Below are 25685 nucleotides of genomic sequence, written 5' to 3'. Positions count from 1 at the left end.
TCAAACAATTTTATATATGATCAGAAATTTTTATATAGAATATGTTGAATGATGTTCATTAAAATTTGTGTTAATCTCATTGGAAAATTGAAAAGCATTGGCATGTTAATCTCATTACAACTATCGGTATGATAAATGGTGATGAAAGGATTCATATCAAATATGTTGGTGGGTTACATGTTTTACTTGTGTGTGATAATTCGACCATTGCAAAAACGCTACTGGATAGAAACAATTGTCCCTTTAAGAAGTGCTTTATCGATTTAAAAGCTTGGGATGGTGAATATTTTAATCCGGGTAGACTAGTGTTGGTTGACATTAAAGGGGTTCCATTCAAATATTGGAACTCAACAACGTTCAACTCGATTGCTAAATGGTGGGGGAACGCCATTGAATTCAAGAATTGTAACATCCTCCATGGCAAGCAAAATTTGATTTCTCGATAGGTTCTTCTTCACACTTGGGACGATGAGCATATTAATGGTGTGGTCAAACTGGTTGCAGGTTCAGTTGTGAAATATGTTAACATTGTCGAATTGTTTGATGGTATTGAACTCGATCTTGATAACATGAAATCGTCTGAATGGGAGGGCTCATCTGAATCGGAAGACATATCTATTACTTATTCAGATGACGATGACAGTTCCGATGAGTTAGAAGAAGGTGAGCTCCGGTATGATGGTCGGGGAAACCGTAACGATTATTATAGAGGTCCGGTGGAAGACGATGAGTCCTCATGCATGGGGATAAAAAATCTCTTTCAAACAAGAAATAATAATGATTGTGCCTCGTCTAACGTCCATGAAAGGCCTAGAGATGGTCACTTGTCTAATTCCAATATTGTTGGAATCGAGGGAAACACGGCTGTGAAAAGTAGCAGTCCCATCATGTCAGCTGGATATCCTAAGGTTAATTCTAACAGATTCAGTCCATTGGGCCATTTGGGAGATAAATTTGATCCTGCTACGCAAAACATCCCAGTTGGGCCTGTTGGGCCTGCGACTGACCATGGGCCAGTTGACCCAAGAGATAAAGTTACCATTAAGGATATTGGTGAGACAGATTGTTCTTCTGACGACGATAGCTGCTATAGTCCAATACTTGGGCCGCGAAATGCTAATCCATTTGGGGATTCTAATGCGCCGGTGGATTGTAATGTGAAAGACAACATTGGGCTAAACAAAACACATGCTAACAATGTTGCTCCGATAGCTATTGATATCCCATCTAGCAAACGGGGTGCCCCAGAAGATATGGATTACTGTAAATCGTTCAGAAAGAAAAAAAGGGATAAATCTTACAAGTCTGATTCATCCAATTGCTGTTGGAATTCATTGGGTAATTGGAAAGCGTCATCAAAAATTCTCGACGCCAAAAGATTAGCTAGGAACAAAAATAATCAGGAGATTAAAGGTGGTGTCAATTGTGCTACTTGTGGGGGTCAGGGTTGCAAGGGGATCCAAAACAGTTGGACAGGGTCCCATTTTGAAAAGTAAATCCGGTTCATCTCGCAATAGCAAGAAGGAAGAGGCAAAGCAATTGATTTCGGAATGTAGTATTGGGGGTGGAGGAATTCGGTGCAAACCTTGGTCTAAAATGGACCAAGAAAGCGCTGTAAGTGCCTTCTTTTTCTCTGTCGTATCTTTCCTTTTTAAATGAAGATTTTGTCCTTAAATATTCGTGGGTTTGGGATCGGGAAAGTAAGTAAATTTGGGGATGTTAGTAAACTATGTATCGCGGAAAGACCTTCTATTTTTGCACTTCAGGAAATGAAATGTCATACCAGGGAGGATCGATGGGTTTTCGGGCTTTGGGGTTCCAAGGATTGTGGGTATATTCAGAAGGAAATGGTTGGTAAATCGGGCGGTCAAATGATTATTTGGGATAAAAAATTGTTCGAGGTACATAGTGAGCTTATAAGCGAGTTTTTCATTGCAATTCGGGGTAAATGGAATGATTCGGGTCATGAGTCCATCATTATAAATGTATATGGGCCGCATGATGATACAAATAAAAAAAGGATGTGGGAATCTCTTGATAATATGCAAGGATTTACCGGTGTATCTTGGGTTATTTGTGGGGACTTTAATGAAGTCAGGGATCGTTCGGAAAGATTAAATTGTGAATTTTTTGAAAACCGAGCCAGAATGTTTAATGACTTCATAGACAGAAATGCGTTAGTTGATATTCCAATGGGGGGAGGAAATTCACAAGAGTTAGCGATGATGGGGTTAAAATGAGCAAGTTAGATAGATTCCTCGTTTCGATTGACTTCCTTAGCTTATGGAGGGACTTAAAGGTTGTTGCTTTAGATAGAAGGGTTTCGGACCATTGCCCTATTATGTTGTCGGATGGTGATGTTAACTTTGGACCTAAACCGTTTAAAATCTTTGACGACTGGTTGTCGGTGGATGGTATTGAAGAGGTAATTGCTAACTCGTGGAAAGGTTCTATGGAAGGAAATCGAAAGGATTGTATTTTTCAAAACAAACTAAAAAGGTTAAAAGGGGATCTTAGAGAGTGGAGCAAATCTCGTTTTGAGAATCTTGACATTGAAATTGAAAATGAAAAAAAGGAGGCGTTGGATCTTGAACTCAAAGCAGAAGCGGGTAATCTAAGTGTTGAGGATCATGAAAATTGGCTTGGGTCGAGGAAAACTTGGTTGGATAAGGAAAATACAAAAACCGGAATGTTGAGACAAAAAGCACGGGTGCGTTGGATGACCGACGGGGATGAAAACTCAAAATATTTTCACAATTCATTGAGAAGAAATTACAATAAAAATAACATTTGGAGCATTAATGTTAACGGTTCGTGGTGTGAAGATCCGTCGGTTATCAAAGAAGAAGCGGTAAATCATTTTAAGAAAATTTTCGAAGATGGTGAGATTGACCGACCTAGCCTCGCGGGGCTAAATTATGCTTCGATTTCAGAATTGGAAGCAGCAAATCTCGAATTGCCTTTTTCGAAAAATAAGATTTGGGAATTGGCAAAGTGTTGTGGAAGTACTAAAGCCCCAGGGCCGGATGGATTTAATTTGGGATTTTTCAAAAAGTTTTGGTATATAATCAAAGAGGATCTAATCGAGGCTATCAATTGGTTTTGGGTTCATGGAGAATTTTCCAAGGGGTGCAATGCTTCGTTCGTTTCACTTATCCCTAAGAAAGCGGACCCTTTGAATTTTGGGGATTACCGACCGATTAGTCTTATTGGTAGTTACTACAAAATAATAGCGAAAATGTTGTCTCTTAGGATTCGAAGAGTAGTGCCGCGTCTTGTGGGATTGGAACAAAGTGCCTTTCTTAGTGAGCGTTTTATCCTAGACGGTGTGTTAGTGGCGAATGAAGTGGTAGACGATCTCAAACGTAACAAAAAACACGGTTTAATTTTCAAAGTAGATTTCGAGAAAGCTTTTGATTCGATTAATTGGAACTATCATCAAGAGGTTATGACTTGTATGGGTTTCGGGGTTAAATGGCGTAAGTGGATGTCATCTTGCCTTCAATCGGCTTCGATCTCAATCTTAATTAATGGCTCGCCGACAGGGGAATTTAGTCCAAGAAGGGGTATTAGGCAAGGTGACCCACTATCTCCTTTTCTTTTCATTATCGCGGCGGAAGGTGTTAACATTCTTACCAAAGTGGCGGTGGATAAAGGTATGTATAAAGGGGTTGAAGTTGGCAATGAGAAACTTATTATTTCTCATTTACAATATGCGAATGACACGATTTTTTTCGGGGAATGGAGCAAGCGTAACGCCCATAACTTAATGTATTTGTTGGAATGTTTTGAAAAAGCGTCGGGGTTAAAGGTGAATTACAATAAAAGTCATATTTTTGGGGTCGGTATTAGTAATTCAGAGGTGGAAGCTCTTGCAGCATGGTGTTCTTGTCAAGCAGGTAAGTTACCTTTTATGTATTTGGGTCTCCCCGTGGGTTGTAAGATGAAGAAATTGAAGGATTGGTCGCCGGTTCTCGAGAAGTTCAACAATCGGTTAGCGGAGTGGAAGGCAAAAATGATATCATTCGGTGGTCGATTGACACTTGTTAAATCGGTTCTCTCTAGTTTACCGCTATACTACTTCTCGCTTTTGAAATGTCCCGTTCTTATTGATTAAAAACGTTCCATATTAATTGATTTCGTTGCGAGGTTTTGACCTCTATATAAGACGTTTTTCAAAGACTGCATTCATTTTTAAAACAAACCATAACCTTTATTTCATAAATAAAGGTTTAAAAAGCTTTACATAGATTATCAAATAATGATAATCTAAAATATCCTGTTTACACACGACCATTACATAATGGTTTACAATACAAATATGTTACATCGAAATCAGTTTCTTGAATGCAGTTTTTACACAATATCATACAAACATGGACTCCAAATCTTGTCCTTATTTTAGTATGCAACAGCGGAAGCTCTTAGTATTCACCTGAGAATAAACATGCTTTAAACGTTAACAAAAATGTTGGTGAGTTATAGGTTTAACCTATATATATCAAATCGTAACAATAGACCACAAGATTTCATATTTCAATACACATCCCATACATAGAGATAAAAATCATTCATATGGTGAACACCTGGTAACCGACATTAACAAGATGCATATATAAAAATATCCCCATCATTCCGGGACACCCTTCGGATATGATATAAATTTCGAAGTACTAAAGCATCCGGTACTTTGGATGGGGTTTGTTAGGCCCAATAGATCTATCTTTAGGATTCGCGTCAATTAGGGTGTCTGTTCCCTAATTCTTAGATTACCAGACTTAATAAAAAGGGGCATATTCGATTTCGATAATTCAACCATAGAATGTAGTTTCACGTACTTGTGTCTATTTTGTAAATCATTTATAAAACCTGCATGTATTCTCATCCCAAAAATATTAGATTTTAAAAGTGGGACTATAACTCACTTTCACAGATTTTTACTTCGTCGGAAAGTAAGACTTGGCCACTGGTTGATCCACGAACCTATAACAATATATACATATATATCAAAGTATGTTCAAAATATATTTACAACACTTTTAATATATTTTGATGTTTTAAGTTTATTAAGTCAGCAGTCCTCGTTAGTAACCTACAACTAGTTGTTCACAGTTAGATGTACATAAATAAATCGATAAATATTATCTTGAATTAATCCACAACCCAGTGTATACGTATCTCAGTATTGATCACAACTCAAACTATATATATTTTGGAATCAACCTCAACCCTGTATAGCTAACTCCAACATTCACATATAGAGTGTCTATGGTTGTTCCGAAATATATATAGATGTGTCGACATGATAGGTCGAAACATTGTATACGTGTCTATGGTATCTCAAGATTACATAATATACAATACAAGTTGATTAAGTTATGGTTGGAATAGATTTGTTACCAATTTTCACGTAGCTAAAATGAGAAAAATTATCCAATCTTGTTTTACCCATAACTTCTTCATTTTAAATCTGTTTTGAGTGAATCAAATTGCTATGGTTTCATATTGAACTCTATTTTATGAATCTAAACATAAAAAGTATAGGTTTATAGTCGGAAAAATAAGTTACAAGACATTTTTGTAAAGGTAGTCATTTCAGTCGAAAGAACGACGTCTAGATGACCATTTTAGAAAACATACTTCCACTTTGAGTTTAACCATAATTTTTGGATATAGTTTCATGTTCATAATAAAAATAATTTTACCAGAATAACAACTTTTAAATCATATTTTATCATAGTTTTTAATTAACTAACCCAAAACAGCCCGCGGTGTTACTACGACGGCGTAAATCCGGTTTTACGGTGTTTTTCGTGTTTCCAGGTTTTAAATCATTAAGTTAGCATATCATATAGATATAGAACATGTGTTTAGTTGATTTTAAAAGTCAAGTTAGAAGGATTAACTTTTATTTGCGAACAAGTTTAGAATTAACTAAACTATGTTCTAGTGATTACAAGTTTAAACCTTCGAATAAGATAGCTTTATATGTATGAATCGAATGATGTTATGAACATCATTACTACCTCAAGTTCCTTGGATAAACCTACTGGAAATGAGAAAAATAGATCTAGCTTCAAAGGATCCTTGGATGGCTTGAAAGTTCTTGAAGCAGAATCATGACACGAAAACAATTTCAAGTAAGATTTCCACTCGAAATAAGATTGTTATAGTTATAGAAATTGAATTAAAGTTTTTATATGATTATTACCTTGTATTAGAAATATAACCTACTGTAAGTAACAAAGGTTTCTTGATCTTGGATGATTACTTGGAATGGATTTAGAAAACTTGGAAGTAAACTTGCAATCTTGGAAGTATTCTTGATTTTATGAAACTAGAACTTTTGAAATTTATGAAGAACACTTAGAACTTGAAGATAGAACTTGAGAGAGATCAATTAGATGAAGACAATTGAAGAATGAAAGTGTTTGTAGGTGTTTTTGGTCGTTGGTGTATGGATTAGATATAAAGGATATGTAATTTTGTTTTCATGTAAATAAGTCATGAATGATTACTCATATTTTTGTAATTTTATGAGATATTTCATGCTAGTTGCCAAATGATGATTCCCACATGTGTTAGGTGACTCACATGGGCTGCTAAGAGCTGATCATTGGAGTGTATATACCAATAGTACATACATCTAAAAGCTGTGTATTGTACGAGTACGAATACGGGTGCATACGAGTAGAATTGTTGATGAAACTGAACGAGGATGTAATTGTAAGCATTTTTGTTAAGTAGAAGTATTTTGATAAGTGTCTTGAAGTCTTTCAAAAGTGTATGAATACATATTAAAACACTACATGTATATACATTTTAACTGAGTCGTTAAGTCATCGTTAGTCGTTACATGTAAATGTTGTTTTGAAACCTTTAGGTTAACGATCTTGTTGAATGTTGTTAACCCATTGTTTATTATAACAAATGAGATGTTAAATTGTTATATTATCATGATATTATGATATATAATATATCATAGTATGATATATATACAGTTAAATGTCGTTACAACGATAATCGTTACATATATGTCTCGTTTCGAAATCATTAAGTTAGTAGTCTTATTTTTACATATGTATTTCATTGTTAACACACTTAATAATATATTTACTTATCATTTAACATAATTAACCAAGTGTATCAATATCTTAATATGATTCATATGTACCTAGACGTTGTTATAACGATAAGCGTTATATATATCGTTTTCGAGTTTCTTAAATTAATAGTATCATTTTTATGTAAATAACTCATTGTTAAAATACCTAATGAGATACATACTTATAATAAAATCATGTTAACTATATATATAACCATATATATGTCATCGTATAGTTTTTACAAGTTTTAACGTTCGTGAATCACCGGTCAACTTGGGTGGTCAATTGTCTATACGAAACCTATTTCAATTAATAAAGTCTTAACAAGTTTGATTACTTAACATGTTGGAAACACTTAATCATGTAAATAACAATTTTATTTAATATATATATATAAACATGAAAAAGTTCGGGTCACTACAGTACCTACCCGTTAAATAAATTTCGTCCCGAAATTTTAAGAAGTTGGAGGTGTTGACGTATCTTCTGGAAATAAATGCGGGTATTTCTTCTTCATCTGATCTTCACGCTCTCAGGTGAACTCGGGTCCTCTACGAGCATTCCATCTAACCTTAACAATCGGTATCTTGTTTTGTTTAAGTCTCTTAACCTCACGATCCATTATTTCGACGGGTTCTTCAATGAATTGAAGTTTTTCATTGATTTGGATTTCGTCCAATGGAATAGTGAGATCTTCTTTAGCAAAACATTTCTTCAAATTTGAGACGTGGAAAGTGTTATGTACAGCCGCGAGTTGTTGAGGTAGCTCCAGTTGGTAAGCTACTGGTCCGACACGATCTATAATCTTGAATGGTCCAATGTACCTTGAATTTAGTTTCCCCCGTTTACCAAATCGAACAATGCCTTTCCAAGGTGAAACCTTAAGCATGAACATTTCTCCAATTTCAAACTCTATATCTTTTCTTTTACTGTCCACGTAGCTCTTTTGTCGACTCTGGGCAGTTTTCAATCTTTGTTGAATTTGAATGATTTTCTCGGTAGTTTCTTGTATTATCTCCGGACCCGTAATCTGTCTATCCCCCACTTCACTCCAACAAATCGGAGACCTGCACTTTCTACCATAAAGTGCTTCAAACGGCGCCATCTCAATGCTTGAATGGTAGCTGTTGTTGTAGGAAAATTCTGCTAACGGTAGATGTCGATCCCAACTATTTCCGAAATCAATAACACAAGCTCGTAGCATTTCTTCAAGCGTTTGTATCGTCCTTTCATTCTGCCCATCAGTTTATGGATGATAGGCAGTACTCATGTCTGGACGAGTTCCCAATGCTTGCTGTAATGTCTGCCAGAATCTTGAAATAAATCTGGCATCCCTATCAGAGATAATAGAGATTGGTATTCCATGTCTGGAGACGACTTCCTTCAAATACAGTCGTGCTAACTTCTCCATCTTGTCATCTTCTCTTATTGGCAGAAAGTGTGCTGACTTGGTGAGACGATCAACTATTACCCAAATAGTATCATAACCACTTGCAGTCCTTGGCAATTTAGTAATGAAATCCATGGTAATGTTTTCCCATTTCCATTCCGGGATTTCAGGTTGTTGTAGTAGACCTGATGGTTTCTAATGTTCAGCTTTGACCTTAGAACACGTCAAACATTCTCCTACATATTTAGCAATATCGGCTTTCATACCTGGCCACCAAAAATGTTTCTTAAGATCCTTGAACATCTTCCCCGTTCCAGGATGTATTGAGTATCTGGTTTTATGAGCTTCTCTAAGTACCATTTCTCTCATATCTCTAAATTTTGGTACCCAAATTCTTTCAGCCCTATATCGGGTTCCGTCTTCCCGAATATTAAGATGCTTCTCCGATCCTTTGGGTATTTCATCCTTTAAATTTCCCTCTTTTAAAACTCCTTGTTGCGCCTCCTTTATTTGAGTAGTAAGGTTAGTGTGAATCATTATATTCATAGATTTTACTCGAATAGGTTCTCTGTCCTTTCTGCTCAAGGCGTCGGCTACCACATTTGCCTTCCCCGAGTGGTAACGAATCTCAAAGTCGTAATCATTCAACAATTCAATCCACCTACGCTGCCTCATATTCAGTTGTTTCTGATTAAATATGTGTTGAAGACTTTTATGGTCGGTATATATAATACTTTTGACCCCATATAAGTAGTGCCTCCAAGTCTTTAATGCAAAAATAACCGCGCCTAATTCCAAATCATGCGTCGTATAATTTTGCTCGTGAATCTTCAATTGTCTAGACGCATAAGCAATCACCTTCGTTCGTTGCATTAATACACAACCGAGACCTTGCTTTGATGTCACAATAAATCACAAAATCATCATTCCCTTCAGGCAATGACAATATAGGTGCCGTAGTTAGCTTTTTCTTCAATAACTGGAACACTTTCTCTTGTTCATCCTTCCATTCAAATTTCTTCCCTTTATGCGTTAATGCAGTCAAGGGTTTTGCTATTCTGGAAAAGTCTTGGATGAACCTTCTGTAGTAACCAGCTAGTCCTAAAAACTGGCGTATGTGTTTCGGAGTTTTCGGGGTTTCCCACTTTTCAACAGTTTCTATCTTTGCCGGATCCACCTTAATACCTTCTTTGTTCACTATGTGACCGAGGAATTGAACTTCTTCCAACCAAAATGCACACTTTGAAAACTTAGCGTACAATTCTTCCTTCCTCAATACTTCTAACACCTTTCTCAAATGTTCACCGTGTTCTTGGTCATTCTTTGAGTAAATAATTATGTCATCAATGAAAACAATGACAAACTTGTCAAGGTATGGTCCACACACTCGGTTCATAAGGTCCATGAACACAGCTGGTGCATTAGTTAAACCAAACGACATGACTATAAACTCGTAATTACTGTAACGTGTTCTGAAAGCAGTCTTTGGAATATCATCTTCTTTCACCCGCATTTGATGATACCCGGAACGTAAGTCAATCTTTGAATAAACAGACGAGCCTTGTAGTTGATCAAATAAGTCGTCGATTCTCGGTAGTGGGTAGCGGTTCTTGATGGTAAGTTTGTTCAACTCTCGGTAGTCGATACACAACCTGAATGTACCATCTTTCTTCTTGACAAACAAAACAGGAGCTCCCCACGGTGATGTGCTTGGTTGAATGAAACCACGTTCTAATAGTTCTTGTAGTTGGCTTTGCAGTTCTTTCATCTCGCTGGGTGCGAGTCTGTAAGGAACACGAGCTATTGGTGCAGCTCCTGATACAAGATCTATTTGAAATTCAACGGATCGATGTGGGGGTAATCCCGGTAATTCTTTCGGAAATACATCGGGAAATTCTTTTCGACGGGAACATCATTGATGCTCTTTTCTTCAGTTTGTACTTTCTCGACGTGTGATAGAACAGCATAGCAACCTTTTCTTATTAGTTTTTGTGCCTTCAAATTACTAATAAGATGTAGCTTCGTGTTGCCCTTTTCTCCGTACACCATTAAGGGTTTTCCTTTTTCTCGTATAATGCGAATTGCATTTTTGTAACAAACGATCTCTGCTTTCACTTCTTTCAACCAGTCCATACCGATTATCACATCAAAACTCCCTAACTCTACTGGTATCAAGTCAATCTTAAATGTTTCGCTAACCAGTTTAATTTCTCGATTCCGACATATATTATCTGCTGAAATTAATTTACCATTTGCTAATTCGAGTAAAAATTTACTATCCAAAGGCATCAATGGACAACTTAATTTAGCACAAAAATCTCTACTCATATAGCTTCTATCCGCACCCGAATCAAATAAAACGTAAGCAGATTTATTGTCAATAAGAAACGTACCCATAACAAGCTCCGGGTCTTCCTGTGCCTCTGCTGCATTAATATTGAAAACTCTTCCGCGGCCTTGTCCATTCGTGTTCTCCTGGTTCGGGAAATTTCTAATAATGTGGCCCAGTTTTCCACATTTATAACAAACTACATTGGCATAACTTGCTCCGACACTACTTGCTCCGCCATTACTCGTTCCGACACCATTTGTTCCTTTCATTCTGTTAACCCCTGGTCCGTAGACCTCACACGTCGCCGCGCTATGACCATTTCTTTTACACTTGTTGCAAAATTTGGTGCAGAACCCCGAGTGATACTTTTCACACCTTGGGCATAGCTGCTTCTGATTGTTGTTGTTGTTGCGGTTATTATTGTTGTTGGGATGATTGTTGTAGTTGCTGTTGTTGTTGTTGTTGTTGTTGTTGTTGTTGTTGGGCCGTTTGTTGTAGTTGCGATTGATGTTGCGATTGTTGGGATAGTTGTTGCGATTATTATTGTAATTGCTGTTGTTGTTGTATTGGTGATTCTTATCACCGTTTTCCTCCCACTTTCTTTTGACTTGCTTCACATTGGCCTCTTCAGCAGTCTGTTCTTTAATTCTTTCTTCAATCTGGTTCACTAGTTTGTGAGCCATTCTACATGCCTGTTGTATGGAGGCGGGCTCGTGTGAACTTATATCTTCTTGGATTCTTTCCGGTAATCCTTTCACAAACGCATCGATCTTCTCTTCCTCATCTTCGAACGCTCCCGGACACAATAGGCACAATTCTGTGAATCGTCTTTCATACGTGGTAATATCAAATCCTTGGGTTCGTAACCCTCTAAGTTCTGTCTTGAGCTTATTGACCTCGGTTCTGGGACGGTACTTCTCGTTCATCAAGTGCTTGAATACTGACCACGGTAGTGCGTACACATAATCTTGTCCCACTTGCTCTAGATAGGTATTCCACCATGTTAACGCAGAACCTGTAAAGGTATGCGTAGCGTACTTCACTTTGTCCTCTTCAGTACACTTACTTATGGCAAACACCGATTCGACCTTCTCGGTCCACCGTTTCAATCCGATCGGTCCTTCGGTTCCATCAAATTCCAAAGGTTTGCAGGCAGTGAATTCTTTGTAGGTGCATCCTACACGATTTCCTGTACTGCTAGATCCAAGGTTATTGTTGGTATGTAGCGCAGCCTGTACTGCGGCTATGTTTGAAGCTAGAAAAGTACGGAATTCCTCTTCATTCATATTCACGGTGTGTCGAGTAGTCGGTGCCATTTCCTTCAAAATAGTCAAATGGAACAAGTTAATCATACAGAATATTAAGAGTAGTTAATAGTATTTCGTAGCATAATATGAACTCATTTATAAAAGCTTTTTCTTCATATTAGCGTTTTATAAGTTTAAATTCGGGTAGTACCTACCCGTTAAGTTCATACTTAGTAGCTAATATACAATTCAACTACTACAATTCTATATGAAAAACTGATTATAATAATATTTCACGTTCAAACTTTTATACAATATTTTACAAACTTACAATACCGCTTATTTTACATAAAGCATGAAATATAGCACACAATAACTTTGATACAAGATAGTTGTCAAGATAATTCTAGCTAGTACACAAGTCGTTCAGCAAAGGCAATAAAGACACGTAATTCATACGTCCAGAAACAAGTCATGCATTCTGGTTTTACTAGGACTACTTCCCATCCTTGGTCTTGTGGAACATAACCGTTATGTCCGTTGATAAGACAGCGTGTTGTAACATCGTCAAAGGGACGAGGGTTACGTAATGACCAACAGTCTCGTAATAACCTAAAAACCTCATTTCTTACCCCAATTACCGACTCCGTCACTTGTGAGAACGTTTTGTTTAATAGTTGTAGCCCGATGTTCTTTTTCTCACTTTGGTGAGAAGCGAACATTACTAACCCGTAAGCATAGCATGCTTCTTTATGTTACATGTTAGCCGTTTTTTCTAAATCATGAAGTCCTATATTCGGATACATTGAGTCAAAATAATTTCTTAACCCGTTGCGTAAAATAGCATTTGGGTTCCCCGCAATATATGCGTCAAAGTAAACACATCGTAACTTATGGGTTTCCCAATGTGATATCCCCCATCTTTCAAACGAAAGTCTCTTATAAACCAAGACATTCTTGGAACGTTCTTCGAATGTCTTACAAACTGATTTCGCCGTAAATAGTTGTGCCGAAGAATTCTGACCGACTCTAGACAAGATTTCATCAATCATGTCTCCGGGTAGGTCTCTTAAAATATTGGGTTGTCTATCCATTTTGTGTTTTTATACTGTAAAATAGACAAGAGTTAGATTCATAAAAAAAATACTTATTAATACAAGCAATTTTTACATATATCATAAAGCATAAGCACACTATATAACATATATTACACCACACGAATACAACTATCTTATTCCGACTCGCTCGTTTCTTCTTCTTCGGTTTTGGTTCGTTTTGCCAAGTTTCTAAGGATATATGATGTTCTCCTAATACGAGCTGTCGTTTTCCACAACGGTTTAGAAAAACCTGGTGGTTTAGAGGTTCCCGGGTCATTGTTACAACTTAAGGGCTTCGGGGGTTGACGATACATATAAAGTTCATCGGGGTTGGAATCAGATTTCTCTATTTTTATGCCCTTTCCCTTATTGTTCTCTGTTGCCTTTTTAAATTCAGTTGGGGTAATTTCTATAACATCATCGGAATCCTCGTCGGGATCCGATTCATCGGAGAATTGGTAATCCTCCCAATATTTTGCTTCCTTGGCGGAAACACCGTTGACCATAATTAACCTTGGTCAGTTGGTTGAGGATTTTCTTTTACTTAACCGTTTTATTATTTCCCCCACCGGTTCTATTTCTTCTTCCGGTTCCTCCTCCTCCGGTTACGATTCTTCTTCCGGTTCTGATTCTTCTTCCGGTTCCTCTTCGGGAACTTGTGAATCGGTCCACGAATCATTCCAAATTACATTTGACTCTTCATTATTATTAGGTGAGTCAATGGGACTTGTATTAGAGGTAGACATCTATCACATAATATCAAACACGTTAAGAGATTAATATATCACATAATATTCACATGTTAAAAATATATAGTTTCCAACAAAATTTGTTAAGCAATCATTTTTCAAGTAAATACGGTCGAAGTCCAGACTCACTAATGCATCCTAACCAACTCAATAAGACACACTAATGCAAAACTCTGGTTCTCTAAGACCAACGCTCGGATACCAACTGAAATGTCCCGTTCTTATTGATTAAAAATGTTCCATATTAATTGATTTCGTTGCGAGGTTTTGACCTCTATATGAGACGTTTTTCAAAGACTGCATTCATTTTTAAAACAAACCATAACCTTTATTTCATAAATAAAGGTTTAAAAAGCTTTACGTAGATTATCAAATAATGATAATCAAAAATATCCTGTTTATACACGACCATTACATAATGGTTTACAATACAAATATGTTACATCGAAATCAGTTTCTTGAATGCAGTTTTTACACAATATCATACAAACATGGACTCCAAATCTTGTCCTTATTTTAGTATGCAACAGCGGAAGCTCTTAGTATTCACCTGAGAATAAACATGCTTTAAACGTCAACAAAAATATTGGTGAGTTATAGGTTTAACCTATATATATCAAATCGTAACAATAGACCACAAGATTTCATATTTCAATACACATCCCATACATAGAGATAAAAATCATTCATATGGTGAACACCTGGTAACCGACATTAACAAGATGCATATATAAGAATATCCCCATCATTCTGGGACACCCTTCGGATATGATATAAATTTCGAAGTACTAAAGCATTCGGTACTTTGGATGGGGTTTGTTAGGCCCAATAGATCTATCTTTAGGATTCGCGTCAATTAGGGTGTCTGTTCCCTAATTCTTAGATTACCAGACTTAATAAAAAGGGGCATATTCGATTTTGATAATTCAACCATAGAATGTAGTTTCACGTACTTGTGTCTATTTTGTAAATCATTTATAAAACCTGCATGTATTCTCATCCCAAAAATATTAGATTTTAAAAGTGGGACTATAACTCACTTTCACAGATTTTTACTTCGTCGGGAAGTAAGACTTGGCCACTGGTTGATTCACGAACCTATAACAATATATACATATATATCAAAGTTTGTTCAAAATATATTTACAACACTTTTAATATATTTTGATGTTTTAAGTTTATTAAGTCAGATGTCCTCGTTAGTAACCTACAACTAGTTGTCCACAGTTAGATGTACATAAATAAATCGATAAATATTATCTTGAATCAATCCACGACCCAGTGTATACATATCTCAGTATTGATCACAACTCAAACTATATATATTTTGGAATCAACGTCAACCCTGTATAGCTAACTCCAACATTCACATATAGAGTGTCTATGGTTGTTCCGAAATATATATAGATGTGTCGACATGATAGGTCGAAACATTGTATACGTGTCTATGGTATCTCAAGATTACATAATATACAATACAAGTTGATTAAGTTATGGTTGGAATAGATTTGTTACCAATTTTCACGTAGCTAAAATGAGAAAAATTATCCAATCTTGTTTTACCCATAACTTCTTCATTTTAAATCCGTTTTGAGTGAATCAAATTGCTATGGTTTCATATTGAACTCTATTTTATGAATCTAAACAGAAAAAGTATAGGTTTATAGTCGTAAAAATAAGTTACAAGTCATTTTTGTAAAGGTAGTCATTTCAGTCAAAAGAACGACGTCTAGATGACCATTTTAGAAAACATACTTCCACTTTGAGTTTAACCATAATTTTTGGATATAGTTTCATGTTCATAATAAAAATAAGTTTCCCAGAATAACAACTTTTAAATCAAAGTTTATCATAGTTTTTAATTAACTAACCCAAAACAGCCCGCTGTGTTACTACGACGGCGTAAATCCGGTTTTACGGTGTTTTTTGTGTTTCCAGGTTTTAAATCATTAAGTTAGCATATCATATAGATATAGAACATGTGTTTAGTTGATTTTAAAAGTCAAGTTAGAAGGATAAACTTTTATTTGCGAACAAGTTTAGAATTAACTAAACTATGTTTTAGTGATTACAAGTTTAAACCTTCGAATAAGATAGCTTTATATGTATGAATCGAATGATGTTATGAACATCATTACTATCTCAAGTTCCTTGGATAAACCTACTGGAAATGAGAAAAATAGATCTAGCTTCAAATGATCCTTGGATGGCTTGAAAGTTCTTGAAGCAGAATCATGACACGAAAACAATTTCAAGTAAGATTTCCACTTGAAATAAGATTGTTATAGTTATAGAAATTGAATTAAAGTTTGAATATGATTATTACCTTGTATTAGAAAGATAACCTACTGTAATTAACAAAGGTTTCTTGATCTTGGATGATTACTTGGAATGGATTTAGAAAACTTGGAAGTAAACTTGCAATCTTAGAAGTATTCTTGATTTTATGAAACTAGAACTTTTGAAATTTATGAAGAACACTTAGAACTTGAAGATAGAACTTGAGAGAGATCAATTAGATGAATAAAATTGAAGAATGAAAGTGTTTGTAGGTGTTTTTGGTCGTTGGTGTATGGATTAGATATAAAGGATATGTAATTTAGTTTTCATGTAAATAAGTCATGAATGATTACTCATATTTTTGTAATTTTATGAGATATTTCATGCTAGTTGCCAAATTATGGTTCCCAAATGTGTTAGGTGACTCACATGGGCTGCTAAGAGCTGATCATTGGAGTGTATATACCAATAGTACATACATCTAAAAGCTGTGTATTGTACGAGTACGAATACGGGTGCATACGAGTAGAATTGTTGATGAAACTGAACGATGATGTAATTGTAAGCATTTTTGTTAAGTAGAACTATTTTAATAAGTGTCTTGAAGTCTTTCAAAAGTGTATGAATACATATTAAAACACTACATGTATATACATTTTAACTGAGTCGTTAAGTCATCGTTAGTCGTTACATGTAAATGTTGTTTTGAAACCTTTAGGTTAACGATCTTGTTGAATGTTGTTAACCCATTGTTTATTATAACAAATGAGATGTTAAATTGTTATATTATCATGATATTATGATATATAATATATCTTAGTATGATATATATACAGTTAAATGTCGTTACAACGATAATCGTTACATATATGTCTCGTTTCGAAATCATTAAGTTAGTAGTCTTATTTTTACATATGTATTTCATTGTTAATACACTTAATAATATATTTACTTATCATTTAACATAATTAACCAAGTGTATCAATATCTTAATATGATTCATATGTACCTAGTAAGACGTTGTTATAACGATAATCGTTATATATATCGTTTTCGAGTTTCTTAAATTAATAGTCTCATTTTTATGTATATAACTCATTATTAAAATACCTAATGAGATACATACTTATAATAAAATCATGTTAACTATATATATAACCATATATATGTCATCGTATAGTTTTTACAAGTTTTAACGTTCGTGAATCACCGGTCAACTTGGGTGGTCAATTGTCTATATGAAACCTATTTCAATTAATCAAGTCTTAACAAGTTTGATTGCTTAACATGTTGAAAACACTTAATCATGTAAATAACAATTTCATTTAATATATATATAAACATGGAAAAGTTCGGGTCACTACAGCTTTTTCGTGCCCCTCCTCGTGTGCTTAAATGTCTAGAGAGTGTGAGACGTTTGTTCTTTTGGGGTGGGTCGGACTCAAATTCTAAAATGTCGTGGGTTAAATGGGAAACAATCCTTCTTCCTTACGAAGAAGGAGGTCTAAATATCATGTCTCTTAATTGTAAAAATCTTGCTCTTCTTTGTAAGTGGTGGTGGAGGTTCAAAACTGAAGCCAACACTTTGTGGGTCTCGGTGATTCGTAGCATTTATAGTTCTAATGGGGGACTTGTGGTTGGTAACGGGCTTGCCTGTAACCCAAACACTAGTCTTTGGTCTATTATTTGTGATGCAGGAAAACTCGTGGATGGACTAGGGATCCCTTTCTCGAGTTCATTCACTCGCACCATCGGGAATGGGGCGGATACATCTTTTTGGGATGACACTTGGAACGGTAATGATCGCTTCAGGGAAAGGTTCAACAGAGTATTTCGACTATCACTCGACAAGGAAGCTACAGTTCAAATGATGGTTCCGTTCTCAAATGGTGGGCTTTCGGCTGGTTGGTCTTGGGCTCGTGAGCCCACTGGGCGTACTGCTGCGGAGCCTCAAGAGTTACGTGTTTTAATCCAGCCCGTCACGCTGGATCGAGAAAAACAAGACGGATGGCAGTGGACTGCAGACGCAAACAGGGGGTACATAGTTACGGTGATGTCTAATCACATCGATAGTATCACATTGGTTCGAGAAAATTCAGCCTTAGAGACTTTTAGAAATAGATTAGTTCCAAAAAAGGTGGAAATCTTCATTTGGCGAGCTAAAGGGGGCGCATTCCGGTTAGGATTGAACTAGACAAAAGGGGTATCGACTTGCATAGCGTGAGATGCCCGGTATGTGATGGGGGTATTGAGTCGGTTGAACACATTCTTTATTCTTGTAATTTTGCTCAAGAAGTGTGGAACAAAGTCCTTAATTGGTGGGGATACAATACGACACTTTTCGGGTTCCATGACATTTTTAGCGGTACTTTCGGTTCGTTTGCTACCGACAACAAAAGACTTTGGTGGCAAGCGGTTTGTTGGGTTGTATGCTATTTGCTTTGGAGGAACCGTAATGAAAAGGTATTCAAGAACAAAATCGAGGTGGTTCCTTCACTACTCATGGAGATTCAAATACTTACATTTGATTGGATTTCGAGAAGACAAAATCGCTATAAGCTCGAGTGGCATAATTGGTTTTCTAATCCTTTATCGTGTTAGTTGCAATCTTTGCAATTGTTGTTCGTGTGTTATTGGTAATTATTAGTGTACTTTGTATTGTAATTGAGTTGTCACAATGACAACTTTGTACTTTTTTCGTTGATTAATATAAATCTTACTTGCTTTTTAAAAAAAAAAATTGTGTGATAGTGATACAATTATTTTGTAATAGTTAATTTTTACTTTGTTAAAAAAATGTATCAAATGTATCAAACAAGGGTGCTTTGTTTCTGCGTTGGTCACGAGTGCAAAGAAACGAAGGAGGTCCACACTTGATTTTTATTTCATATTAATTACTTAATTGCTGTGATTTAATAACTCATATACTCCGTATTGTAGTAACAATGTCGTTCTTTTTACTCGAACGACACAAAACCAACCAGGTGTTTTTAGTACTAGTAAAATGGGCCCGCGCGATGCCGCGGGATCTTTCGGGTTGTATATTCATAGTTAATGGAGCGTTATGTATTTACAGAAGTAAAAACGTTTTGCTACGGGTGTTTTTAAATACATGTAGTTAGCATCTAATGTACCTAATGACCTTTTTAACGGTATGAAGATAGTGTAAAAAAAAAAAACAGAATTATCGATATGATGTAGTTAGTTTGGGGAGTTTATTATAGGTTATGGAACACTGATCTAAATACACGTAATTAGCGTTTTTTTTTTTTGGAAGTGTCCGTGTCGCGTATAGTTAGTCTCGTTATGTTCGTTAGATTTTTTTGAGTTGAACGGTGGGTTCGAAAAAAATTAACGCGAGCCGAGCGGGAAGATATGTCCCGTTGAGTATTGAATAGAATCCGAGGTATTTAGCGTTTTTTTAGAAGTCTCCGTTTCGCGTATAGTTAGACCCGTTGTGTTCGTTAGATTTTTTTGAGTTGAACGGTGGGTTCGAAAAAATTTAACGCGAGTCGAGCGGAAGGGTATGTCCCGTTGAAAATATGGGTGAAGTTTAATTAAGATTTTTTATTAAAATATTGATTTTACACTTGATACCCATTGTTTGAGGGTTGGGGTGTAACTTGTCACATTTTTAAGGGGTGATTTGTATTATTTTCCCCTTTTTTTTTCTTGTTGTTGTTTTTGGGGGAAGTTGGGTGGGGGTTGGGATAAAGCGATCAAAATTCTTGTGTTGATTTTACACTATACCCCTAACAAGAAAATATGGGTGAAGTTTAATTAAGATTTTTTATTAAAATATTGATTTTACACTTGATATCTCTTGTTTGAGGGTTGGGGTGTAACTTGTCACATTTTTTAGGGGGTGTTTTGTATTATTTTCTCCCTTTTTTTCTTGTTGTGGTTTTTGAGGGAAGTTGGGTGGGGGTTGGGATAAAACGACCAAAATTCTTGTGTTGATTAGTATATATGGGCGATTTTACACTATACCCCTAACAAGAAAGTATGGGTGAAGTTTAATTAAGATTTTTTATTAAAATATTGATTTTACACTTGATATCTCTTGTTTGAGGGTTGGGGTGTAACTTGTCACATTTTTTAGGGGGTGTTTTGTATTATTTTCCCCCTTTTTTTCTTGTTGTGGTTTTTGGGGGAAGTTGGGTGGGGGTTGGGATAAAACGACCAAAATTCTTGTGTTGATTACTATATATGGACAATGTATATGTAACAGGTAATTTAACTAGTTTATATGTTTTGAAAAATTGTAATTATACATTTGCATATATTGTTAAAACATTCTATATATTTAAAGATTTGATAAATTGTGTCTTTCCGAGCATTAAATTGTGGTTTAGAATTGTTAGACATAATATTTATCCATATTATGTTAGCTCATGTATCATATTTATTGGCTCAACCCGTTTGTCATTCTAAGAGTTATTGGCTATATATATCCCCACTTAGAGCTCTCGGTGTCCGGAGTTAATTTTCGCCTTTGGTCAAAATCGACGTCAAGATCGACCGTCGGTCGAAACCGCGACAGCGACGATCTCGCCGTTGATTTTCAGTGTCGCCGGCTCGACGGTGTATTTTTTTGATCGTTGCTGTTTGAATTTAAATTTTGTAGCCGTTCTACGGCTTCTTTACATTTTTTTTTTATTTTCCCTAATTCATTTATTCTTATAGAGATACATCTATGAATTATATTTTACGAAGATTCGGTGGACGGGAACGTAAGGACGTGTATATATTATTTATTATTTACGTTTTTGTAGTCTTTTTCGGGAGCCAGAGGAAATGCCTCTCAGGTACATCAATTAGTAGGTATGAGAGGATTAATGTCATATCCCCAAGGACAAATGACTGATTTACCCATTCAAAGCAATTTAAGTGAAGGACCCTCTTTAACAGAATATATTATTTCTTGCTACGGAGCCCGTAAAGGAGTTGTGGATACCGCTATTCGAACATCAGATGCAGGATCTCACGCGCAGACTTGTTGAAGTAGTTCAACACATTGTTGTACGTCGAACAGACTGTGGCACCGTCTGAGCTATTTCTGTAAGTACTCGAAATGGAATGATGGCGGACATGACTTTTATCCAAACATTAATTGGGCGTGTATTAGCAGATCACATACATATAGGTTCGCGATGCATTGCTACTAGAAATCAAGATTTTGGGGTTGGACTTGTTAATAGATTCATAACTTTTAGAGCACAACCCATCTCTATTCAAACCCCCTTTACTTGTAGGAGTACATCTTGGATTTGTCAATTATGTTATGGCTGGAGTCCGACTCATGACGACCTGGTAGAATTGGGAGAAGCTGTAGGTATTATTCCAGGTCAATCGATTGGAGAACCGGGCACTTAATTAACATTAAGAACTTTTCATACCGGCGGGGTATTCACATGGGGGACTGCAGAACACGTGCGAGCCCCTTCTAATGAAAAAATAAATTTCAATGAGGATTTGGTTCATCTGACACGTACACATCATGGACATTCTGCTTTTCTATGTTCTAGAGACTTGTATGTTACTATTGAGGGTGAAGATATTATACACAATGTGTGTATTTCGCCCAAAAGTTTTCTCTTAGTTCAAAATGATCAATATATAGAATTAGAACAAATCATTGCTGAGATTCGCGCGAGAACATCCACTTTGAATTTGAAAGAGAAGGTTCGAAAACATATTTATTCTGACTCAGAATGTGAAATGCACTGGAATACCGATGTGTACCATGCACCTGAATTCACATATGGTAATATTCGTCTCTTACCAAAAACAAGTCATTTATGGATATTATTAGGGGAGCCCTGGAAATCCAGCCTAGGCCCCTGTTCGATCCACAAGGATCAAGATCAAATGAACGCTTATTCTCTTTCTGTTAAACGAAGATATATTTCTAACCCCTCAGTAACTAATAATCAAGTGAGACACAAATTTTTTAGTTCGTATTTTTTTTGGTAAAATTCAAAAAGTAGATAGGATTCCTGATTATTCAGAACTTAATCGAATGACATGTATTGGTCATTGTAATCTTAGATATCCGGCCATTCTTGAAGGGAATTTTTATTTATTGGAAAATAGGCGAAGAAATAGAGTTATCATCCCATTCGAATCAATTCAACAAGATGAGAACCAACTAATACCTTCTTCAGGTATCTCAATTGAAATCCCCAGAAATGGTATTCTCCGTAGAAATAGTATTCTCGCTTATTTCGATGATCCTCGCTATATCAGAAAGAGCTCGGGACTTACTAAATATGAGACTAGAGAACTGAATTCAATCGTCAACTAAGAGGATTTGATTGAGTATCGAGGAGTCAAGGTATTTTGGCCAAAATACCAAAAGGAAGTAAATGCTTTTTTTATTCCCGTGAAAGTCCACATTTTGGCCGAATCTTCTTCCATAATGGTACGGCACAATAGTATTATTAGGGTAGATACACAAATCACTTTAAATAGAAGAAGTCGGGTAGGCGGATTGGTCCAAGTGAAGAAGAAAGTAGAAAAAATTAAACTGATAATATTTTCGGGAGATATCCATTTTTCTGGAAAGACAAAAAAGGCATTCCGATTGATACCACCAGGAGGTATTTTGGCCAAAATACCTTGACTCTTCGATACTCAATCAAATCCTCTTCATTGACGATTGAATTCAGTTCTCTGGTCTCATATTTAGTAAGTCCCGAGCTCTTTCTGATATAGCGAGGATCATCGAAATAAGCAAGAATACTATTTCTAAGAGAATACCATTTCTGGGGATTTCAGTTGAGATACCTGAAGAAGGTATTAGTTGGTTCCCATCTTGTTCAATTGATTCGAGTGGGATGATAACTCTTGATTGAGTATCGAGGAGTCAAGGTATTTTGGCCAAAATACCAAAAGGAAGTAAATCCTTTTTTTTTATTCCCGTGGAAGTTCACATTTTGGCCGAGTATACATTTATATTAATTATTTATACATATATATTTATATATATTAAACTGTATGTATATATATTATTATTTATATATATATATATATATATATATATATATATATATATATATTAAATTGTATGTTTATATATTATTATTTATGTATATATATTAAACTGTACATATGTATATATATTATTTATTTATATTATTACGTATATATATATATATATATATATATATATATATATATATATATATATATATATATATATATATATATATATATATATATATATATATATATATATATATTTATATTTACGTATACGTATATATGTTATACTAACATTTTAAAACGTTTGTAGGATAAAGTTTTTGGAAAATGGTGTACCAATAGTATCACACACGGAGACCACCAGTTACTCGATCAAAGGATGCTTTATCATCAAAATGGACAAAGTTGAATGCTGATTGCAATAAATATAACGGTGTTGTGAAGCGTATGCTTAATGAAAGAAGGAGTGGAGAGAATGATCTTGATTTTCGTGATACGTGTGACGCAATGTATAGGGTTGAGGAGCACAAAAATTTCACGAGTCATCGGGCGTATAACTTTTTGAAAAACAAGTCAAAGTGGCTACATTCAGATCCGATTGTAATTGGTACGCGAAATAAGAGACGTGAACTGATTGTTGAAGAAGTAGTTGGAAATAATTCGGTTGACTTGAATAAAGATGACGAGGCAAAACCAAGTAACACAAACCGAAACCAAGAAACGTATGGTCGTGATCGATTGGCCCGTTCATCGGGTAAGCCGAGTAAGTCAAGGAAAAATTCGAGTGATGCTACACCATCGGGATCATCTCGTGAGTCGTTGCATTTGTCCATGAAAGAAAATCATGATACGGTAGCCGAACGAAAAAGAAGGTTTTATGAATCAAAGCAAGTTGAATTGGAAATGAGGATGATAGCAATTGATATGATTGAAGATGACAAGAAGGTCATCGAGATGCAGAAGGCGTTGATCAGAAGCAACGCGTTAAAGAGGTTTGAGAAGGTCCAAGAGTTGTCTACGGACACGGACGATGAGTAATTTGTTTGTTTGTTTTAATTAAGTTAAGCGTATATGTGTTTGTTTAATAATCGTAGTCGTATTCTTTTTTTTCTTCCTTTTTTAGGAATGTACTTTTTTAATTAATGAAATATGGTTGTTTTATATATTATTATTATTTAAATATTTTTAAATAACTAAATAAAATATTAAAATGCAATTAAAAAATAAAAAATAAAAAATAGACACGGTGAATACCTCCACTTTACACACTCTTAGTAAATTTCAAAGTTCATTTTGAACACTGAAATTGACCTTGGTACAAAGACACAGACACTTCGTGCTCTTATGTACTATTGGGGATTCATACAATACATATATAACCAGCGAAATCTCCCCTATCTCTCCATCGTCCTTCTCTTCCAATTAAACTCTAATTACCTTTCTCATCATTTATCATCCAAAAAAAACTACCTCTCATTCACGGCCGCAATCAATTGGCCACCATTAAATAATATCTCGATAGTCAACATCTACCACGGCTTCACACAAATTCAACAAGGCGAATAGTGTCAATTTAACAAATAAATTCCATCAGGTGAAATCCTAATCTACAAGACACGTACACTTTTCTTTTACTGCTATACATCTATTTTATTTCCATTTACTTTGTATTATTAAAAAGAAAAATCACAGCCTTCCAATTATATCCTTTGTCCTTTATCTTTTTTTTATTATTATTTCTATCATCTTGTTTTCACAACTTTGATTTGCGAATATTTTGATATGCACGTTTGTATATCAAATTGTTAATAATGGAATCAAGCGTACTCCGTAATAATTGAAACAGTAGCATCAATAATCAATTTTACAACTACAATAATTCACAAGATTTGTCCAACCAGTCACTTGCCCAACTTTGGAACATCATTGAAGCCAATCAAAGATTTATTGTCCAGAAGGCCCAATAGCAGGCTCAACACCAGGTCCAACAGCAGGCCGAACAACAGGCCCAACAACAAACCCAAGAGCAAGCGCAATGCTTTTACACAGCGCAACCCACTTCTTTTACTCAGGAGACTATTCTTCCTAGTGCATTCAGTGCAGATTACGGTGGCGCCGTGTGGCACATGAACAGGGGTGCGTCTTCACATCTTACTTCCTATATTAATAATCTTAGTACTGTTTTTAATAATTACAAATATTCGTCAGTAGCCGTTGGTAACGGGACCGTCACTAACACCGGCCATAGCTTGTTACCCAATGTCCACTGACCGTTACATTTACATAATGTACTTATCACCCCCAAACATCGTTAAAACCTCATATCCGTTCGTCAAATTACTCGTGATAATCTAGTTTCTATTGAATTTGATCCTTTTAGTTTTTCTGTGAAAGATTATCTTACGCATCGTCTGCTTCTCCGTTGTGATAGCACCGAGGATCTCTACCCATTTACATCACCCACCTCTCAATCTTCTCAAGAGGCTCTTCTTACGAG

General features: G+C 35.6%; 1 protein-coding gene and 1 pseudogene across 1 annotated transcript; both read left to right on the top strand.

Annotated features, from left to right (window-relative positions):
- The first annotated feature begins 1655 nt into the window (after positions 1-1655).
- LOC139868283 (uncharacterized) lies at positions 1656-2240 on the top strand. Its single transcript, XM_071856611.1, has one exon. The coding sequence runs from the start codon at positions 1656-1658 to the stop codon at positions 2238-2240; it is 585 nt and encodes a 194-aa protein (XP_071712712.1).
- A 15414-nt stretch (positions 2241-17654) lies between these two features.
- Positions 17655-24226, top strand: LOC139868282 (DNA-directed RNA polymerase subunit beta''-like; annotated as a pseudogene).
- The last annotated feature ends 1459 nt before the right edge of the window (positions 24227-25685 follow it).

The sequence above is a fragment of the Rutidosis leptorrhynchoides genome, chromosome 9 (genome assembly GCF_046630445.1).
Source record: "Rutidosis leptorrhynchoides isolate AG116_Rl617_1_P2 chromosome 9, CSIRO_AGI_Rlap_v1, whole genome shotgun sequence".
In the NCBI taxonomy this organism is placed as follows: Eukaryota; Viridiplantae; Streptophyta; class Magnoliopsida; order Asterales; family Asteraceae; genus Rutidosis; species Rutidosis leptorrhynchoides.
The sequence above is the reverse complement of the archived record's forward strand: the minus strand, read 5'-3'. Positions and strand labels throughout refer to the sequence as shown.

Coding starts and splice junctions, on each gene's coding strand:
- LOC139868283 (XM_071856611.1), top strand. CDS start 1,656: ATGAAGATTTTGTCCTTAAATATTCGTGGGTTTGGGATCGGGAAAGTA.